Source organism: Rhododendron vialii, chromosome 4a (assembly GCF_030253575.1).
Source record: "Rhododendron vialii isolate Sample 1 chromosome 4a, ASM3025357v1".
In the NCBI taxonomy this organism is placed as follows: domain Eukaryota; kingdom Viridiplantae; phylum Streptophyta; class Magnoliopsida; order Ericales; family Ericaceae; genus Rhododendron; species Rhododendron vialii.
Genome location: NC_080560.1, coordinates 12,887,276 through 12,903,697, shown reverse-complemented (window position 1 = coordinate 12,903,697; position 16,422 = coordinate 12,887,276). Strand labels below are relative to the sequence as shown.

General features: G+C 39.9%; 1 protein-coding gene and 1 long non-coding RNA gene across 4 annotated transcripts; one reads left to right on the top strand and one right to left on the bottom strand.

Annotated features, from left to right (window-relative positions):
- Nucleotides 1-4,771: 4,771 nt before the first annotated feature.
- Nucleotides 4,772-7,853, bottom strand: LOC131324408 (myb-related protein 2-like). 2 transcript variants are annotated; one of them, XM_058356365.1, is made up of 7 exons: nucleotides 7,718-7,853; nucleotides 7,409-7,622; nucleotides 7,240-7,316; nucleotides 6,791-6,848; nucleotides 6,626-6,698; nucleotides 6,462-6,531; nucleotides 4,772-5,877 (listed from the first exon to the last, which is right to left on the bottom strand). In XM_058356365.1, exons 2-7 carry the CDS (start codon nucleotides 7,614-7,616, stop codon nucleotides 5,119-5,121), a joined length of 1,245 nt encoding a protein of 414 aa, XP_058212348.1. In that variant the 5' UTR covers nucleotides 7,617-7,622; nucleotides 7,718-7,853; the 3' UTR covers nucleotides 4,772-5,118. The 2 variants fall into 2 exon arrangements, with proteins under 2 accessions (XP_058212348.1, XP_058212347.1); XM_058356364.1 differs by having other exon boundaries at nucleotides 7,409-7,620; nucleotides 7,713-7,851.
- Nucleotides 7,464-10,420, top strand: LOC131324409 (uncharacterized). Of its 2 annotated transcripts, none has more exons than XR_009199328.1 (3): nucleotides 7,464-7,622; nucleotides 7,718-8,191; nucleotides 8,438-10,420. It is a non-coding gene; the product is annotated as an uncharacterized LOC131324409 (long non-coding RNA). The 2 variants fall into 2 exon arrangements; XR_009199327.1 differs by having other exon boundaries at nucleotides 8,433-10,420.
- The last annotated feature ends 6,002 nt before the right edge of the window (nucleotides 10,421-16,422 follow it).

The following is a 16,422-nucleotide window of genomic DNA, read 5'->3' as shown; positions in this document are numbered from 1 at the left end:
GATTGATCTCCACCGCGGAAGGTCTCCAAAACCATTCAAAAAGGTATGCCAGAACTTTTGATTTACGAAATTATACTCATGATTTGAGAAAAAGAAAAGACATATGAAAGTTGTATCTAACTGTCAGTAGTCATTTAGCAAACAGGGGTTTGGAATATGCGTGTGAAAGTTAGTGATCATAAACATTAGTTTATTTGCGTTTGTTGCTCTTAAAAAATTAGAAAAGAGAAAGGCACTTGGTTTTGCTTTGGTTCTAAAAAATAAATTGAATAAACTAGTATTGACTGAAGCTTTGGTTGCCCAGTTCATATTGTTTTGTTGCTCAGTTGATTTAAACTTGGGGATGTTTTACTCTGTTTTGATTTGTGCCCAGTGGACTTGATTTGTTCCCAACGGAATACTGTGGTGAAATACATATTTGTTCATCTTTGGTTGTCCATCAAACATTGAAAACTGTGGTAAAATACTCTGTTTTGATTTGAGTATAATGTGAAATTGCAGAATTTCGGGCAGCCAAACAGAGCCCTTGTTGGCTGAAAAACTTGGACTAGCACAACATCAAAACGACGTAGTTTTTCTATGCAGCATGCTACAGAGCACGGGTTGTGCAGCACAGTCCCGGATCCTTACCGAGATAAGGAGGAGGTTAGGAGGAAAAGTGTTTTCAGGATTCAATAACGTTCACGTGTCAGGTCATAAATAGTATTAGAGGATCTCCATATTTTAGACTATAAACTTGAAACTTTAGAAATTTTAATTATGTTATTGTGGATACCTTAATAAAAAGATACCTCATACAAGTAAATGAGAATGTATTTGTACAAAAAAATGGGCCGCTCCTATCAAGGAGATCTGTTCCAGAACATAAAAAAATTTCTGCAGATACCTCCAATCATGTTAGCACGATACCTCTTGGAAGCGGATATCTCTTGACACCGGTATCTTCTGGCATGCGGCGATATGTGAGAGCATATGTAACTCCTCTAACCCCTTTAAGTTCATGGGACTTAAATCAAGAAAAATAGTTGGAACAACGAGGTTCTATAGTGGGGTCATTTTCTAAAGCATGTTGAGCATTTGGAGGAAATTACATAAAAAATGGAGGACATGGGAGGAGATATTTTCGCGGTTGTTTTCCTTTATTAATTCCTATGCGAAGGAAATTAACATATCTTAGTTATGATAATGAAAAAAATAAGTGGTCCCGCTCACTAATACCTGTTGAAGTGGTTCGATGGGAGTTACCAAAGAATGAGATGCTTGGCGGCCCAAGATTTATCTTTGGCAACAAATAAAGATGGGAAACTTGATCAATTGGAAGAGCTTTTAGAGAAAGCGAGCTAGAGATATGGGGTCTAAATTTTTCTCAAGCGATGGTTCACGCACCAACAAAGCTCATAATTATACATTTGTTTAAAGAGAGAGAGAGAGAGAGAGAGAGAAAGAGAGACGTTCTCTTTCTAGTATCACTTTAGCCATTACTACATTGCAAAGTTCTTCTTCCTCCCTTTCTTTCTTTAGCACTCGTTGTCTCCTGCCTATGGGAGAAAAAGTGCTGCAACAGAATGCAATCCGGTTACTTGGCTCAATCAATGATTACGTAGCTGTAGGAGCAGTGAGATTATTATCGGTTGAACTATGATTTGGGTACTGGTTTCAGATTAAATTGCCATCCCAAACCCTTTACCACCTTCTTCAGCTCAGCAAAAAATGCGATGGAATCGATTTCCCCTGCTCACTTTCTGGTGCTCCACCGCTCGCTTTCAAATGCGACTCCGAAATTCAAATGCAGAGAATCGCTAAAGACGCCTTCCGGTGAAATCAGTCCAGTCATCTGGCCCGATGAGATTTTAGGTTATTTTTTGAGCTTAATTTGTAGTACTATAACTACTACTACCACTTTGCCTCTTTTTCTTTTTCACCTTCGAACTTTTTTATTGAATTGAGTATGTACTCCGAGAAGGAGTGTCTATCAAATCATGTTGGGATCGTCCCCGAATAATCGACATTGAATACTATTTTCGAGTCGCATTTATTTCCTCAAAATTGTGATACTCGGTGAATATATATGCATAATGCATTCGTGTGTGGTTACTGTGTAGTCAGCCCCGTTGGATTGAGGGATTTTATAAGAAAACAAAGGGGTAGGGGTAGGGTTTCTAGCCAAATCAATCGTTTGTATTGAGTATGTTGGTTCAGGTGCTAACCAACTCAACTAAAAGCAATTGCTGTTAGGAGAAGATGCCTCAAGACTGTTCATGGACTGTTTGAAATTTTTTGAAACTTAGACGTGTGGGTCAGCCTTTTGTGAAGCATATTATAGGAGATGGTTGCAATACTTTTATATGGTTTGACAACTGGCATCCTAAAGGCCCCTCTACAAACTTCTTGATGATCGCTCAGTTGCTACCATGGGAAGATCTTTATTTGCAAAAGTGAGTTTTGTTATTCTTAATGGTGAATGGCACCAGCCTAGGCCTAGATCCAATCTGATGCAACAGATTCAGCTTTCAATTTCAGACTCTTTGAAGCCTTGAAGGGACAGATGTGATGAAGTGGTGTGGACTATCACTCCGACTGGTGCTTATACTACAAAACACATGTGGGAGGCTATTAGACACAAAGGTCCAAAGGTTCCATGGGCCTCTCTTGTTTGGTCTTCTAATAATGTTTCTAAATGGTCTTTTATCTTATGGTTAGCATGTTTGAAGCAACAGGCAGCTAAAGAATGGCTTCGCAAATGGGGCAAGGAGATTGAACCTGGCTGTGTTTTGTGTTCCCAGTGCAATGAGACTTTGCAACATTTGTTTTTTGAGTGTGGTTTTTCCAGCTCTATTTGGGAAGTTACATAGATTCCAGATTCACCGGGGAGCTGAGGCTTGGAACATGGAAGTGAATTGGGCAACTAGTTTCTGTCAAGGCAAAAGTTTTCGTTCCATGCTATTCAAATTAGCTTTTGCTGCAGGAGTGTATTTCATCTGGGCTGAAAGGAACTCCATAGTATTTGGGGGAAGACCCAGAAGTGCCAATGAAGTGCTAGCTCAACTTGATGAAAATATAAGGCTAAGGGTTTGTACTTGGAAGCACTTCCCAAACTCACTTGAGAATCAAAGGCTTTGTAGCCAATGGAATATCTCAAGTAGAGTCATTGGGAATGCTACACCCTAATTTTGTTTTCTTTTTGTTTCTACAAATGTAGATTGTAGTGAGGTTATACTTTTGTGTATAGGTACTTGTATTGGGATTTATTCCCTTTGTTTTCTGGTTTGGTTGGTTATAAAATGGTACACTTACAAAAAATAATAATAATAATCTTTAACGGGTAGCACAGAGCCTTGCACTTAGCAGCAGGCGGACACGAGGGGCATCACAATGCCGCCCATACAGCACCAACGGATGAAGGCGGTTAGTCCTCCCAATATGCTTGCCCCGCATGCTTGCCCCGCGCTAGCAGGGGGCGTCTCAAGTACAGGGTGGATGCTGGCCCCCATAAAGCCAACAATAATTGTTAGGATCAAACGCTTACCATCTTACCAAAACCCGCAGGTAGTGGTAAAGGTGCAACTCTGTTTCCTTATACTAAAGTGTAGCAGGCTTCAAGCGCCACAGTTCAACCCGCGTGGGTAGGATGCTGGCCCGCGAGCAACAGAGTATTTTGGTGAGAGATGGAGAGGAAAATACAAAAATGGGAATTTTTTGATGGTTCTTCCCCTTTCTTATCTCACCATTTCTCACCGTCCAAAGAGGCTGTGTGTTTATGGTAGATTTGCTCCCGAAGCAAAGTTGTAACTTGTGATATCTCGTGCACCTACTTTTAGATTAGCAGCAGTAATAGTTGCTTTTATGAGCATCTCCAATGGTGAAAGCCAAAGTGACAATGCAGTCATTTTTTGGGCTTACTGAAGTGCAAAATGCGTTATTTGGCGAAGTTGTTCCGACGGTAGTAGAAGTTAAGGTAGAGAGAGAGAGAGACTTGTGCCAAAGTTGCCAAAAGGTTTGGCAAAGCTACAATTTGGCAGTAGATTTAGCTACCCACTGGAGTTTGAGTTTTATTTTTTTCAATTATGTATATTTGGCAATGACTTTTTAGTAGATGGTCTAAGAGCATCTCCGAACTACTAGGCAAAAGAGCCATGTTAGTAAAAATAGCTAGCTGAACCTTCACTCCAACGGGCTCTCTATATGGTTAGCATTTTGCCCCGGCCCAACTTCACTTACTAGAACTAGCCAGCCTGGAGAGGCCAGGCAAATGATCGCAATGGTCCATCCTTCCCCATTTAAGCCAACAAAAGCACAAACCCAAGATTGACTTGGGAATTTCATTTCCTTTTTAGCTCAATTAGTTTGGGTGATTGCAAAAATGGGCAGCAGAATTGAATTATGTAGATGAAAAGGTGAATAGAGAAGTAAAGAATATTTATATAGAGTGGGGTTGGAGATGCTCTGAGGAATTTTGGTAACTTCAATAAACATGAGCATTGCGTTGCATGATGTACCAGGAAAAACTAAAAACAGGCTGGATCAAAAGTGATGAGTATGTTAATACAACCCCAGACCTTATTCAGATAGATCAGCTACTGACCTCATTATTGTATGATTACCACAGTTTGACATTTGGTAGTTTGGATCCACCTGCAGTAACTGGTAGTGGAAGGTTTAGTTTCCCATTTTAGTTGGACGAGCAGGCAACTTTGGATTTTTTACAGTTTTCTTGGGATACTTTAGGATGTTTAGTGTCTGGGAATACAATAGAAATGCACAATCTTCAAGATTTTGCTGCTTGACTGAAGATATTATTATCTTGCAACCTTGACCCCTCTCTCAGTACAGGCGCTATTCTGATTAGGTACTTTAATTCTGCTGATTTGCATTGGATGCTCTTTGCGCTCCCCATTAATGGAAGTCTACACTTAACAGTGAGTAAAATTGCATATTTTGCCAGAGCTATATAGCTTACAAATACTACTGCTGTCAACTCTTTTTGGTCTACATCTACCCTGAATGAGGGAGAAACAGGCTTCCGTAACGAAGTCCTAACTTCGTTTTATGATGAAGAATCAAAAGTTGAAGACGCATTTCCGCTTCAACTTGTATTCTTTCTTCTTACAGCTAACTCCCTCAGTTCCAGCTGAAACCATTCAAGTCTATTTGCTTGCAGTTTGAAGCAGCATCATTTTCATCTCGGGTGTTCAAGTCTAGTGTTGGTCCAAAGTAAGGCAGTTTAAATCCTGGTGGTATCTTGTCATCATCCCGTCGAACTGAATCAGTTCTTTTGGTGGTCTGGTCTAGAGTACAGAGATTCTCATCCCTTCCTCTAAACCTTCTTTCTGAAAAGAAGCTGCTGCTATTTCCTTTTCCTCCTTGAAGTCCAACTCCTATGGATAAGTCATCGGAGTTAATTCCCGTAGCAAATGATCTTTCTGTGTTTTTTGTCATTGGTAGAAAAAAATTTCTATTTTCTTTCATGTCTTCGCGCCATCTGAGTTCAGTCTGCTGCAGTCTAGGGTCACGGTCAACCTCTTTTGTCCCGAAATTTGTATTGCCATCAAAAGATATAAATCCCATTCCGCTGTTGTGCATCTCTTGATCCCTTTGAGAGCCTTCACACGAGGTCAAGCAGCTATCCATGGAACAATCTGTGGGCTGGGATGCTTGTGTTTGCTGTGGGCACAGACCTGACACTTCTTTCAGCCCTGAGATAGTAGGATTCAGACATTGGGTAGATACTTTCGAGACCAATTCAGAGAGCTGAACCTTCGCAGCCTCTAATCCGACTGTACCCAAGTTCTGTCTTCCAAGGGTCTCCTGGGCTTTCTCAAGCACTGACTGTAGGTATTTTCCTTGGGCCTCTATACGGAGCTGTAAGTGCCGCTGTACCTGTTTCATTCCAGAAACAAATATCACAATGTAGCTTGGAAAACTTCCGGAGGAAGACTCACTGGAAAATGGGTTGTGCATGGTTTGACAGTTAAAATATCATGTTTTTTTTAATCGGAAGATGAATACATACTGGGACAAGATTATAAGCTAGCCAAGTTTTGTGGCTGAAGGTATTAAGTAGGCTCTTATGTTCCTCGAAGGTAAAAAGCAGTTGCCATGTGATAATGTTGCATGTGACATGTTTGTTTTACTAAAAGTGATGAAATGCACTAAATATCGTAGTCATTGGATGCATTCATTTTTTTTCTCTTTACAAAATGCAAATGTGTGAATGTGAGAATTGTTAGATTGTGGACTTGTCATAATTTCATAGCTGATAAATATGGTTCTATATTTTTTCTTGATGAAAGGCGTTATAGCTCTATAGCTATATTGGATCCTGGGTAATTGGTGAATTAGTCCATTGTATTTTTTTTTCTTTCCATCCATGCTCATATTCTAGATTGCAGTAAGTGTCATGATCTAGTAGGTTAATGTGGCTGAAATAATGGCACATAGCCGGAAATTTCAGTATTTTGTACCTCAAGCTGCTCGTGTAGTCTTCTCTGCACTTCAATCTGAATCTGTATGGCTTCACTTATGGGTAAGCTTCTGAATAAGAGATTTGATTTTTTAATTAGGATATTAAACCAAGCTACTCTTATAAGTTATGGAAGAGCGCGAAATGGGTTTTGGAGGGTCTTACTTGTTTGTTTGGGTTCCAATGCTTGGATTATCCATATGAGTTCCATTTGTTTCAGACATCCTGTCTCCTGCCACTGCAACCATTTCTAATTTCTGTAAGCTATTCCTCCGCAACTATTTAGTGATATTCAAAATGATTTCTACCCATAATTACTGAATTTCTTACCATTTTTGTTTGTCCCACTGTTAGCGTGTCCATGGAGATTCTTACTGAGCCTGTACTTCTGCCAAATCAAAGGAGGATGAGTTATTCTTACTCTGTTTGCTTATAATATAACAATCCAAACCAAAAAAAAGTTACAGAAAATATCTGCAGTCTGTTAGTAGAGGTCTTTTAGTCTAAGACTTGGTGTTTATGGCAAGTGCTGGTTCCTAATGCTCACAAGCATGAGTCAGGACACATCAAGGCACAATGTCTGCCTCAGAAAATTCGGAGAACAAACTTTATTACACATTGTTTGGGCTTTTCCAAAATGGTAGTAAGTTCAAAATGTTACTTTGCTCTACCATTGTGACTAGTAAGCGTCGAAGTGTAGATATGACAACGGGGAAGTTCTAAGAGCAAATATGCCTTTTCAAGTGACTAGGGGTGATTGGGTGGCCAAAAATGTTTACCTGAAGATGGCTCTTTAAGTGGTATAATGTAAGTCCTGGAATCCCCATGAGTTTCAAAACTGATTTCGGAGTGGCCTCTGCAACAAACAAGAGATTAGAGATTTAAATTATTTGAGCATCAGATATTCTTCTTCTTTTTTATTGAACTTTTTTTGTTGTAGTCACTCACTGTCTGCTCCTCCAAGCTGACTGACTGCTGCTATGAACCGTTCGTGGAGGTCTGGTGTCCATTTTAGTCTAGGCTTTGCGTCGGTTGAAAGTACGAGTCCAGAATCTACTGGTCCATTCACTCCTCGCATGAGCAAATGCCTCTCTGGAGGGACTGCCATTCTCGAGGAGGGATGGATGTTCTTTCCCTGATGGTGGTTATTATACATCTATCTGTGTTCAAGATGACAAAATATATGATAAAATTAGCTTCGTGTTAGGAGCCCAGACGCCTTACATAATCGTAGTCATGAACATTTGATTACCTGAGGAGGAGTTCTAATGACAGTAATGATCCAATCTGCTTCCCTCGGAGAGCTAAAATTTGATTCTGTTGAAAATGCTGATACTTTGCCAAAGAAACCCGTCTGCAACTGCTCTTATCTATCTGATGTCTTGTTTGACCTATTTTTACAGAACAAAGGTGTGCTCAACACTGTCCTTATAAAGCAAATGTTGGGTGGGGGGTGGGGAGAGGGTCCAAGCAAGGCATAGAATCTTGGACAGAGACAAAACCCGACCCAATCCAATCTTCACAGCGACTCGAAAAAAAAGATCTCCTCGTTCCAGTTTTGCGCATCTATGGGCCCTCTGTCCTATATTCCACTTTCCTTTCTCACACATATCACTACTTATTAAATTCCTCTGCACCACACCTTTACAAAGAACTTCAAACCTTACAATCGGTACTCGAATAGATCCAGCAAAGTTTTCTTCTATGCATTCTATTCGTTGTGCGGCAAAGGTAGGAACCTTATTCCATACATTCATTACGGGAATTTTCTGACTCGTAATGGGGAATCTCCTATTTCTATCGTATTGAAAACCTCAAAGCCGCATTCTCTTCCCCCACAGAAGATTCTGAAAACTCCTATCATGTTGTCTCTCTCAAATTGGACTGGACTGCCATCTTTATTTCAATTTCCTGTATTCCATTTGGATTAATGGCACTGCATTCGTTTTATTTTGATGTTATCTACTTTCAGTTCAGATGGAGACACTGCAGAAGTATGAAACTTGATAAATTTGGGAGGGGGTTAGGGTGTGGAAGAAGATTCTGTTGACTTGAGCATCTACAAATTTGGAATTGGATACATCGAAAAGAAAGGATAAAAGAAAATGGTGGAGAGATGCTCCTCCTTGAGTTTGTTTGAAGGCAAGGAATGGAATAAGGTATACATTCTATTTTGTCCCCTTCAGTAACTTTGGTACATATTCAGCCCACACAGTATCAAAAATTGGAGGAGGGGGGCCCAAATTCTTTTCATTCTTGAATTGGGTAGAAGACAACTGGCCCCACATAGACGAATCAGAAGCTGCCGGGACCCTTTCAAAAGAAAAAAAGGATTGTACTTGCTTCCATACTTGCATTTGATGAAGGACATACAAATCATGAGCTGGAGAGGACCACTTGCACACTCATAATAACTTGAGCGTTGGTTGGCTTTGCAGATTCTCTGGTGAATCAACAGGCTCTTCTAGCTTTTCATGCAATAACTTCAAAATTCGTTTCCACTTCTAAATCTTGTTAGACAGACATGCATATGGCTATGCATTATGTCACCTTATGACCTTACAAAAGGACATTTCCGGTATAAATATTGTTTTCCAGCTTTGCATCATAGTGCACATAATTCTTTGCATTTCTTGTCATAACTGTAGTCGGTTTCTACGTGATTCAGAAATTAAAAAAAAAAAAAAACTATCAACTTTTTTAATGCTATCTTGTATACATTTACACAAGCAATATAGGTGCATTGACGATGACACTAGTATCCTTAGTCTCTTGGGTAATGCCATGGGCCCATGGCTGAGGTGCAAATACTATTTTAACTGTTGCAGTAGACTTCTATAAACGATTATGATCTGCTTCTTGGATTAATTATGGTCAGGAATTATATCGTGTGTATAAAATACATAGAATAATTACATGATCAACAGCTAAGTGAGAATAAATTCCACACTAAGAAATTGAGAATATTTCTTGCAACACTCATCCACAAGATTGAAAAACTGAACTTGTAAATAAATGAAGGTGCTGCTGGATTTTTAGTGTCTAAAACAAAGCATTCTGAGATAAAATTGCAAGTAGGTGACCTCTTTCTTGTTCTTAGACTCGTGCATGTGTATACGCATATACATACGCGTCGCTAAAGTAGAAGTTCTCTCCCTTGAAATGAATTTTCGCATTAGTTCCTTAGGGATTCTGATATGTAGGATATATTATGCAGTTTGAGGGAATATGAGAACCCTTTAGGTAAAGTGCTAAAGCAGTATTCCTTAATAGTTTGCTGGCATGTGGATAGGAATAAATTGCACAAGGGGAATAATGTTATGCCTTGCAGGCTACAACATTAACTAGCTCCTGGAATGTATTCTGATCATATTGTAGGTCAAATGATAGAGGATTCGATATGATAGCTTCAACAATTGTTGGATGGTATTTGATTGCATAGAAAGTATAATTTCCTTGCGTGATCCTGATGCATATTATGTGCTAATCTGCTGCACCCAAATTCATTGTTGCCACATTTTACCTCTATGATGTGATTAATATAGTTTGTGCCCGTGGTACCCGCCTCTACCTGCATGGTATTTTGGCTCAGAGCCCATGCTTAGCCCTCACGGATTAATTTCCGGTGCTCTGTACAATCAAAAAGCACCTGCATAGGAAGAGGGGGCGAACATATATCAACTCAGGTTTAGATGCTCTCTCCAGTGAATTAGGATTCCATTCACCTCCCAGTTGCTATAAGCAAAGAATTTAGGGGCCTCTAATATCTGACAGTGAAGATACGTTCTCCCAAGAAATAGCAGTTAGGATTTTCTTGTTTTGTCATGATTGTTGAATGCCTTATCTTGGATAGGCTTCCCATGTAATGGGTATGAGTAAGTTTGTAAGTAGTGAACCATAGGCTTGATTTAGAGTAGATATTGGACGCAACAGTGACAGCAGATAATATTAGGGGTTGTCTAAACCATTAACAAGCTCCCAATGCACTGATGAGGATGACTTGGTTGGTTTGGTTACCTCCATTTGGAGCTAACATCACTAACACGACGTGCGGACATCTCATTTGGAAAAGGGATATGACACGTTTGAGACACGTTAAACATTTATGTTATTAGGAATATCATGTGCCATACGTATGATAGCAAAATAATCAGAAATATGGAACATAAAGACTACTCAACTTGAAAGCCATATGTTTAAAATCAAAGTATCATTGACTAATACTGCAATGCGTATGAGATATTAATCTTAGAATAGACTTACTCTGTATTTTGAGCGCACAAGTAGCAGAATACCTAAAGCCTTAGCCCTGTGAAGATGTTCATCACCTTTGATGTGTTTGGAGTTAACTGTCGGAGATTTGTATGCCAATATTAGGAAGTTAATTTTGTAATTAAGACATGTTGGAGAAGTGTCGGACATGTTCTTAGACGTGTCTGAGGGGTGTCCAACACATATCCCAAGGAAAAATAGTACTGTCCGTGCTTCTTAGATTTGGTCCGTGCTTCTTAGATTTGGTCCTCAACAGTTAAGTTATACTCCTAGGATGGCTTCATCAATTAGTTAATTCGCGTCCAGTGATGTGGTAAGTGCTGGTACTTTTTCTTCCCTTTTAATTACCTTTACCTTGCAATAAGTGAGGATTAATTGGGAAGGTGACAAATCTTTACCTGATTTTATCTGGTTAGGGCCAACTATCTATGGAATAAACATGTTGCTACAACTTTCATTTCATGTCGCTTAAGGACCTGCTGGTCTTTCTTATATGGTACATGAAAAGTACTTGCTTGTTTTTCCCCGACGGTCATGAGTGTTCAAGCGTGTAAACGCACATCGATTCCGGTCTGGTCAAAGATAAACAATCCATGCCAGGACTAAGTAATTCACAAGAAATTTTTTTTTCTGCAGCTGGTCCAAAGAAGTTGTGAAGTTTTGAACACAGAATATTTGGGTTTATCGCTCATATGCCTGTTTCCAATCCGAAAAGTACTTACTACCTTTCTTTGATGTTGCCATAAACCTGCTCTACTCTCTGTGGGGGCACAATGCTGCTTGATTTATCTAACTTCCTTCACCTTTGTCAGTGTTATATATTACTACATATTCTCCCCTTTTAACCCATCAGCATAGGATCATCAATTAAATATGTTGTTCACCAAATTGATCGTAGAGAATAGCTTATTCACGGAGGAGCAGTGAATAAGTTTTATGAAGCTCAATTTTGCGGCTGCGCGTTCAAAAATATTTTGGACGATTCGGATTAAAAACTAACTATTACCAATCAGAGATATTTATTACCGGTCAAAATTTAAAAAAATAAATCAACCATTGATGCCGAGACGTACATGAGATTATGTGCTCTTCCGTGAATAAGTTATTCCCATTGATCGTAATCTCGAAGACTTTGTGTTCATCTACGGCTGGCAATGCCTTGGCTACCCCAAAACCTGGGGGTGGCTGCAATTATCTGAGGTGTAAGGTTTACTTTACTGGGATAGGTCCAAAGTGGCGAAATGTCTTTGTAGGATTCGGTGTGGCCATTGTCCGTGTGAAAAAGCAGGTTAGTCAGGTATCCATAAAAAAATTGGTCGAACCATATTTGACAACAGAGAAATACTAACGGTAAGAGTATAAAGATTCATTTCTCTCATATGACTAAATATTTTCTTCATAATATCAGTATCAATTTTATTTGTTGGATGGATAATAATAAAGAACAATACTTGCAACATAAACGACTCGGATTGTCAAATAGGGCAATAATGAATCCCTTTTTTGTATGGCATGAGAGATCTTTACATAAAATGATCCTTACATAGAGAGAGAGAGAGAGAGAGAGAGAGAGAGAGAGAGAGAGAACTTTAGCCCAAGAGGTAGTCCGCCTTGGGAAATGGGTGCAGCCCGCACTGCAAGGGCTATAGTACTGCCGATCCGGCTGTTCATTTTGACACCGACGGCTCAGATTTAATCCGAACTCCTATTGATCTGAACCGTTCATTGTTCGGATTAAAATCCAAGCCATCCATCCCCAAAATGGACGGTCGGATCGCCACCCTACAGCCTTGCAACAGTTCGAGCTATAGTGCAGGATCCCTCAATCGCTCCACTTGGTTGGTGGGTTTCCTCTCCCATACAATTGACCACCATTCGACTTTTAGAATCAGGCCGCAAGAAAATAATTTCTTGTGAATTCTCTAATTCCGATACCGGAGAGGGAATTAGTTGAGATGCGCGTAAGCTGGCCTGGACACCTCTTGTTGTCGAACAGAGAAAGAGAGAGGGGTACTTGCTCTTCCATTTACAGATGTACTTGTAGTATTTCCTTTTGAGGGTCTTAAGCAAGGATAATCCACTTTTTGGGAAGTGTATTGCTCAAAAAGAGGTGAAGATGAGTAGTAAACATCAAATGAAACAAATAGGAAGATTAGTGGGAGTACTATACATACATACAGTACTACTACTATATTTCGTGGGGGGATAGTCAATTCTTTCTTTTTTCTTAGGAAGGCTACGCGTATAACCCCCATAGGCAGAGAACCTTTTGACTACATTGGCCTAATAATTCTCAAACGACAAAAAGAAGGAGATGACCACGGAATGCTATTCCTTGCGAGCAAAAGGTGGGGTTTCTTCGGGGAGGGAAAGAAAAGGTTTGCCCAATTAAAAAACAAAGATTGATTCCGAGGAGGGAATGGGAATGGGAATGTGGGAATCTTTCTTGAACCAAAAAATATAAAGAAGAAGAAATAAAGGCATGGGGGCCGGGCGTATTCCCAAATCAAAGAACTCTTTTATTCTTTTCTACTCAAAGCCACAAAAAATGGGTTCCCAATCCCACCCATGCATGCTTCTTTATGCTTTGGCTGGCTGTGTACAGTTTAGATGCCCTTTTGAGTTTCCTAATTTTATTGTGGTGTACGTTGTGGGCTGTGCCAAGTTTGTCAAAATGTTCGTCGTTTTGGATATGGCGGTGGGGGGATGATTGGGACAAGAAAGATCGGTGCCGGGCTAGCCGTGAGCTAAAACTCGGGGTGCGGTTTTTTTTTTGTCTCTAGAGATTTATTAGTTGTAAGGGACGCTAGCTCGCACTTTGGTACACCTTATAATCAGTAATGTTATGCCCACCACTTACTTTCACTGCTCCCTCAATCTCACCGTCCGTCTCGGCAATCTATGGTCCGGATTTTAAAAGAACTTTTCCAGGGAAGAGTTTAGGGTCTTTTAAAATCCGAACTATCCAAAATACTTTTGGACGGTGAGATTGAATGCGGTGGGGGGAGGGGTGAAAAGGAGTAGCAGGCATAGACTTTTTGCCTTATAATAGTCCAGCAAAAATTGGGCCACGTCTTTAATCTTCGCTTTAGGCCCTTGATTAGTCAGGGCCGGCCTTGACAATGATGTTCAAATACCGAATATATATTCGATCATAGATTTGTTTGGGGGATTGGGGTCGTTCAAGTAAATGTGTGCGAGACCCACATGTGTTGGACAGCTCGGGAACATTTCTCTATACTATGTATTATTAAGCTCTTTAGTTATATATGAGTCTCCTTCAAGTAAGAGCATTCTCATTTTAAATAAAATGCAGACGTTCCATTTTCTCATCTTTTCCTATCAAATTTCGATGATCCGGGTCGCTCAATGTGTTTAGAACGTGATTTTAAGGGTATTCTGAAGAAATCAGCAAAAAAAATGACCGGGAAGGGCTTGATTTGAGTAATTTTTATTTCAACCGTTCGATAAAAAACAAACAAAAATTGCTCGGATTAAGCCATTCCCGGTCTTTCTTTCTTTTTTGTTGATTTTTCACGGATACCCTTAAAATCACGTTATGAACATATTGAGCGGCTCAGATCATTGCAAATTGGTCGGGAAAAGGGTCGTCCTTAACTTAACAAGTTAAGAACGCCCTTACCTGAAAGTGTGTGTGTACACACGAATGTTAACCAGTGCTGTGGGGAGATTTGGTGAGGTTTTATTAATTAATGATGTATTTAATGCCAAAAATATTGGCAAGTCAATGTTGTGAATTTTGAAATACAAAAATGCTACTTGCACAACCGTTGTGTTGGTTGTGTATGTAATTCTGACTGTCCAGATGTATTTGGACGGTCTAGATTTTATAAAAACTCTTCAAAGGAAAAGATTAATTTTTATGGGGAAGAGTTTGAGCGAATCCTGACCATTTATCACAACAATGGACGGCTAGAGATTGGTTGTGTGTTGTGTTTTACACAACTGTTGTGTGTGTAGCACTTTTGTTTGAAACAAGAACAACTGGCCTTGCGGTTGTGTCGATTTTGTGGTGTGAAGTTTTGAGTTCGAATTGATGGAGCATTATGCTGCTAACTACACAGATAATAGTGCACGTTATTTCATATCAAGATACAGATATATATGTATTTCTAATCACTCGATATGTATTGATCTTACATGTATCTTGTCATGCTCGGATGTTTCGGATCATTCTGGATACATATGCATCTACTCGTTTGTGTCCAAGGACGGAACCAGGATTTTATCTTAGCAGTGGCGAAATGTATACTAAAAAAATTTAGTGGTGGCGAGACTATATAAGTTGGGCATAAATTTTTTTTTACATATAATAATTGCATTTTTTTTAAATTCTTGTCGTGGCGGTCGCCGCTACTAAACCCCCCCTGATCCCATCCTTGTTTGTGTCCCTAATCAACAAAAATATCAAGTTGACGGTACGAATTTTGGCGAAAAATCTATGAGTACCGACCATTGGGGGAGAGAAAACGTACCGACGGCCGCCGGCGGGCCGTCTCCGGCCACCGGACGGCCGATCCGAGCCGTTCAAAAATTCTAAAAAATAAAACCGAGGGGGTCAACGCGGGAATCAAGGGCATCCGAGGTGTTTAGGGTGCTTGATCAAAGCACCCTTTTTTCGTGTATATATGTATGTGTACATATATACACGAAAAAAGGGTGCTTTGATCAAGCACCCTAAACACCTCGGATGCCCTTGATTCCCGCGTTGACCCCCTCGGTTTTATTTTTTAGAATTTTTGAACGGCTCGGATCGGCCATCCGGTGGCCGGAGACGGCCCGCCGGCGGCCGTCGGTACGTTTTCCCTCCCCGTGGTCGGTACATATAGCAACACTCGAATTTTGGTTACTAAGCGTTTGTGATTTGTGAAGTGATGGAAACAGAATTTGTGGTCCAATGGTATCTAGTTCCTAGATCTCAACTTGGGGAAGCATCTAAAACTAGATCATCAACTGAACTCAAGGGTACGGATTAGTACTCCAAACTGATCTAAAGTTTGAGTTTATATTTCGAGTTTGTGGAGCTATTTATAAAGCGGAAATAAATTGACGAGTGATTATCCGGTGCCCCTGAGATATGGTAGGCGGGTGCCCCAACCTCCTTCTCCTCGCCACACATTTATGTGAGCTCCATAAAACGTGTGGCGAGGAGGGAGATTGGGGCATCCACCTACCATGCCGCGGGGGCATTGAATAATTTTTACTACTGTAATATGTAGAGGTACTTGCAACGGAAAAATAAAACAATGTGAAAATTAAAAGATACTCGGAATAGTACTATTTTTCCTTTTCGTTCAACTTAATTTTGAAGATCGTTCCCGTTTTCAATCCTCGTTTTGGCGTTCGTGCTCTCGCGAATTTTAGTAATTTGGAGAATTTTTCAGAAATATTTTTACGCTCCTTCTCACTCATGCGCATGCAGATTATGTGACTTAGGTTGAGACATTTTGTGGAGGTGTGCTCCTGGTGGTTCTTTTCTTTGACTTTTTGATCTTTTTTTTTTTACCAGTTATTCATTTTCATTCAATGCGATGCAACCTTGTAATGTATTTATTTTTGAGTGAAATGTTTTTCTTTTTTTTTTTAACCAGTTATTCATTTTGGCACGATTTGAATTCGGTCCATGGGATAATGACCATTGCTCAACCCCATCTCATTTTTCATGGGTG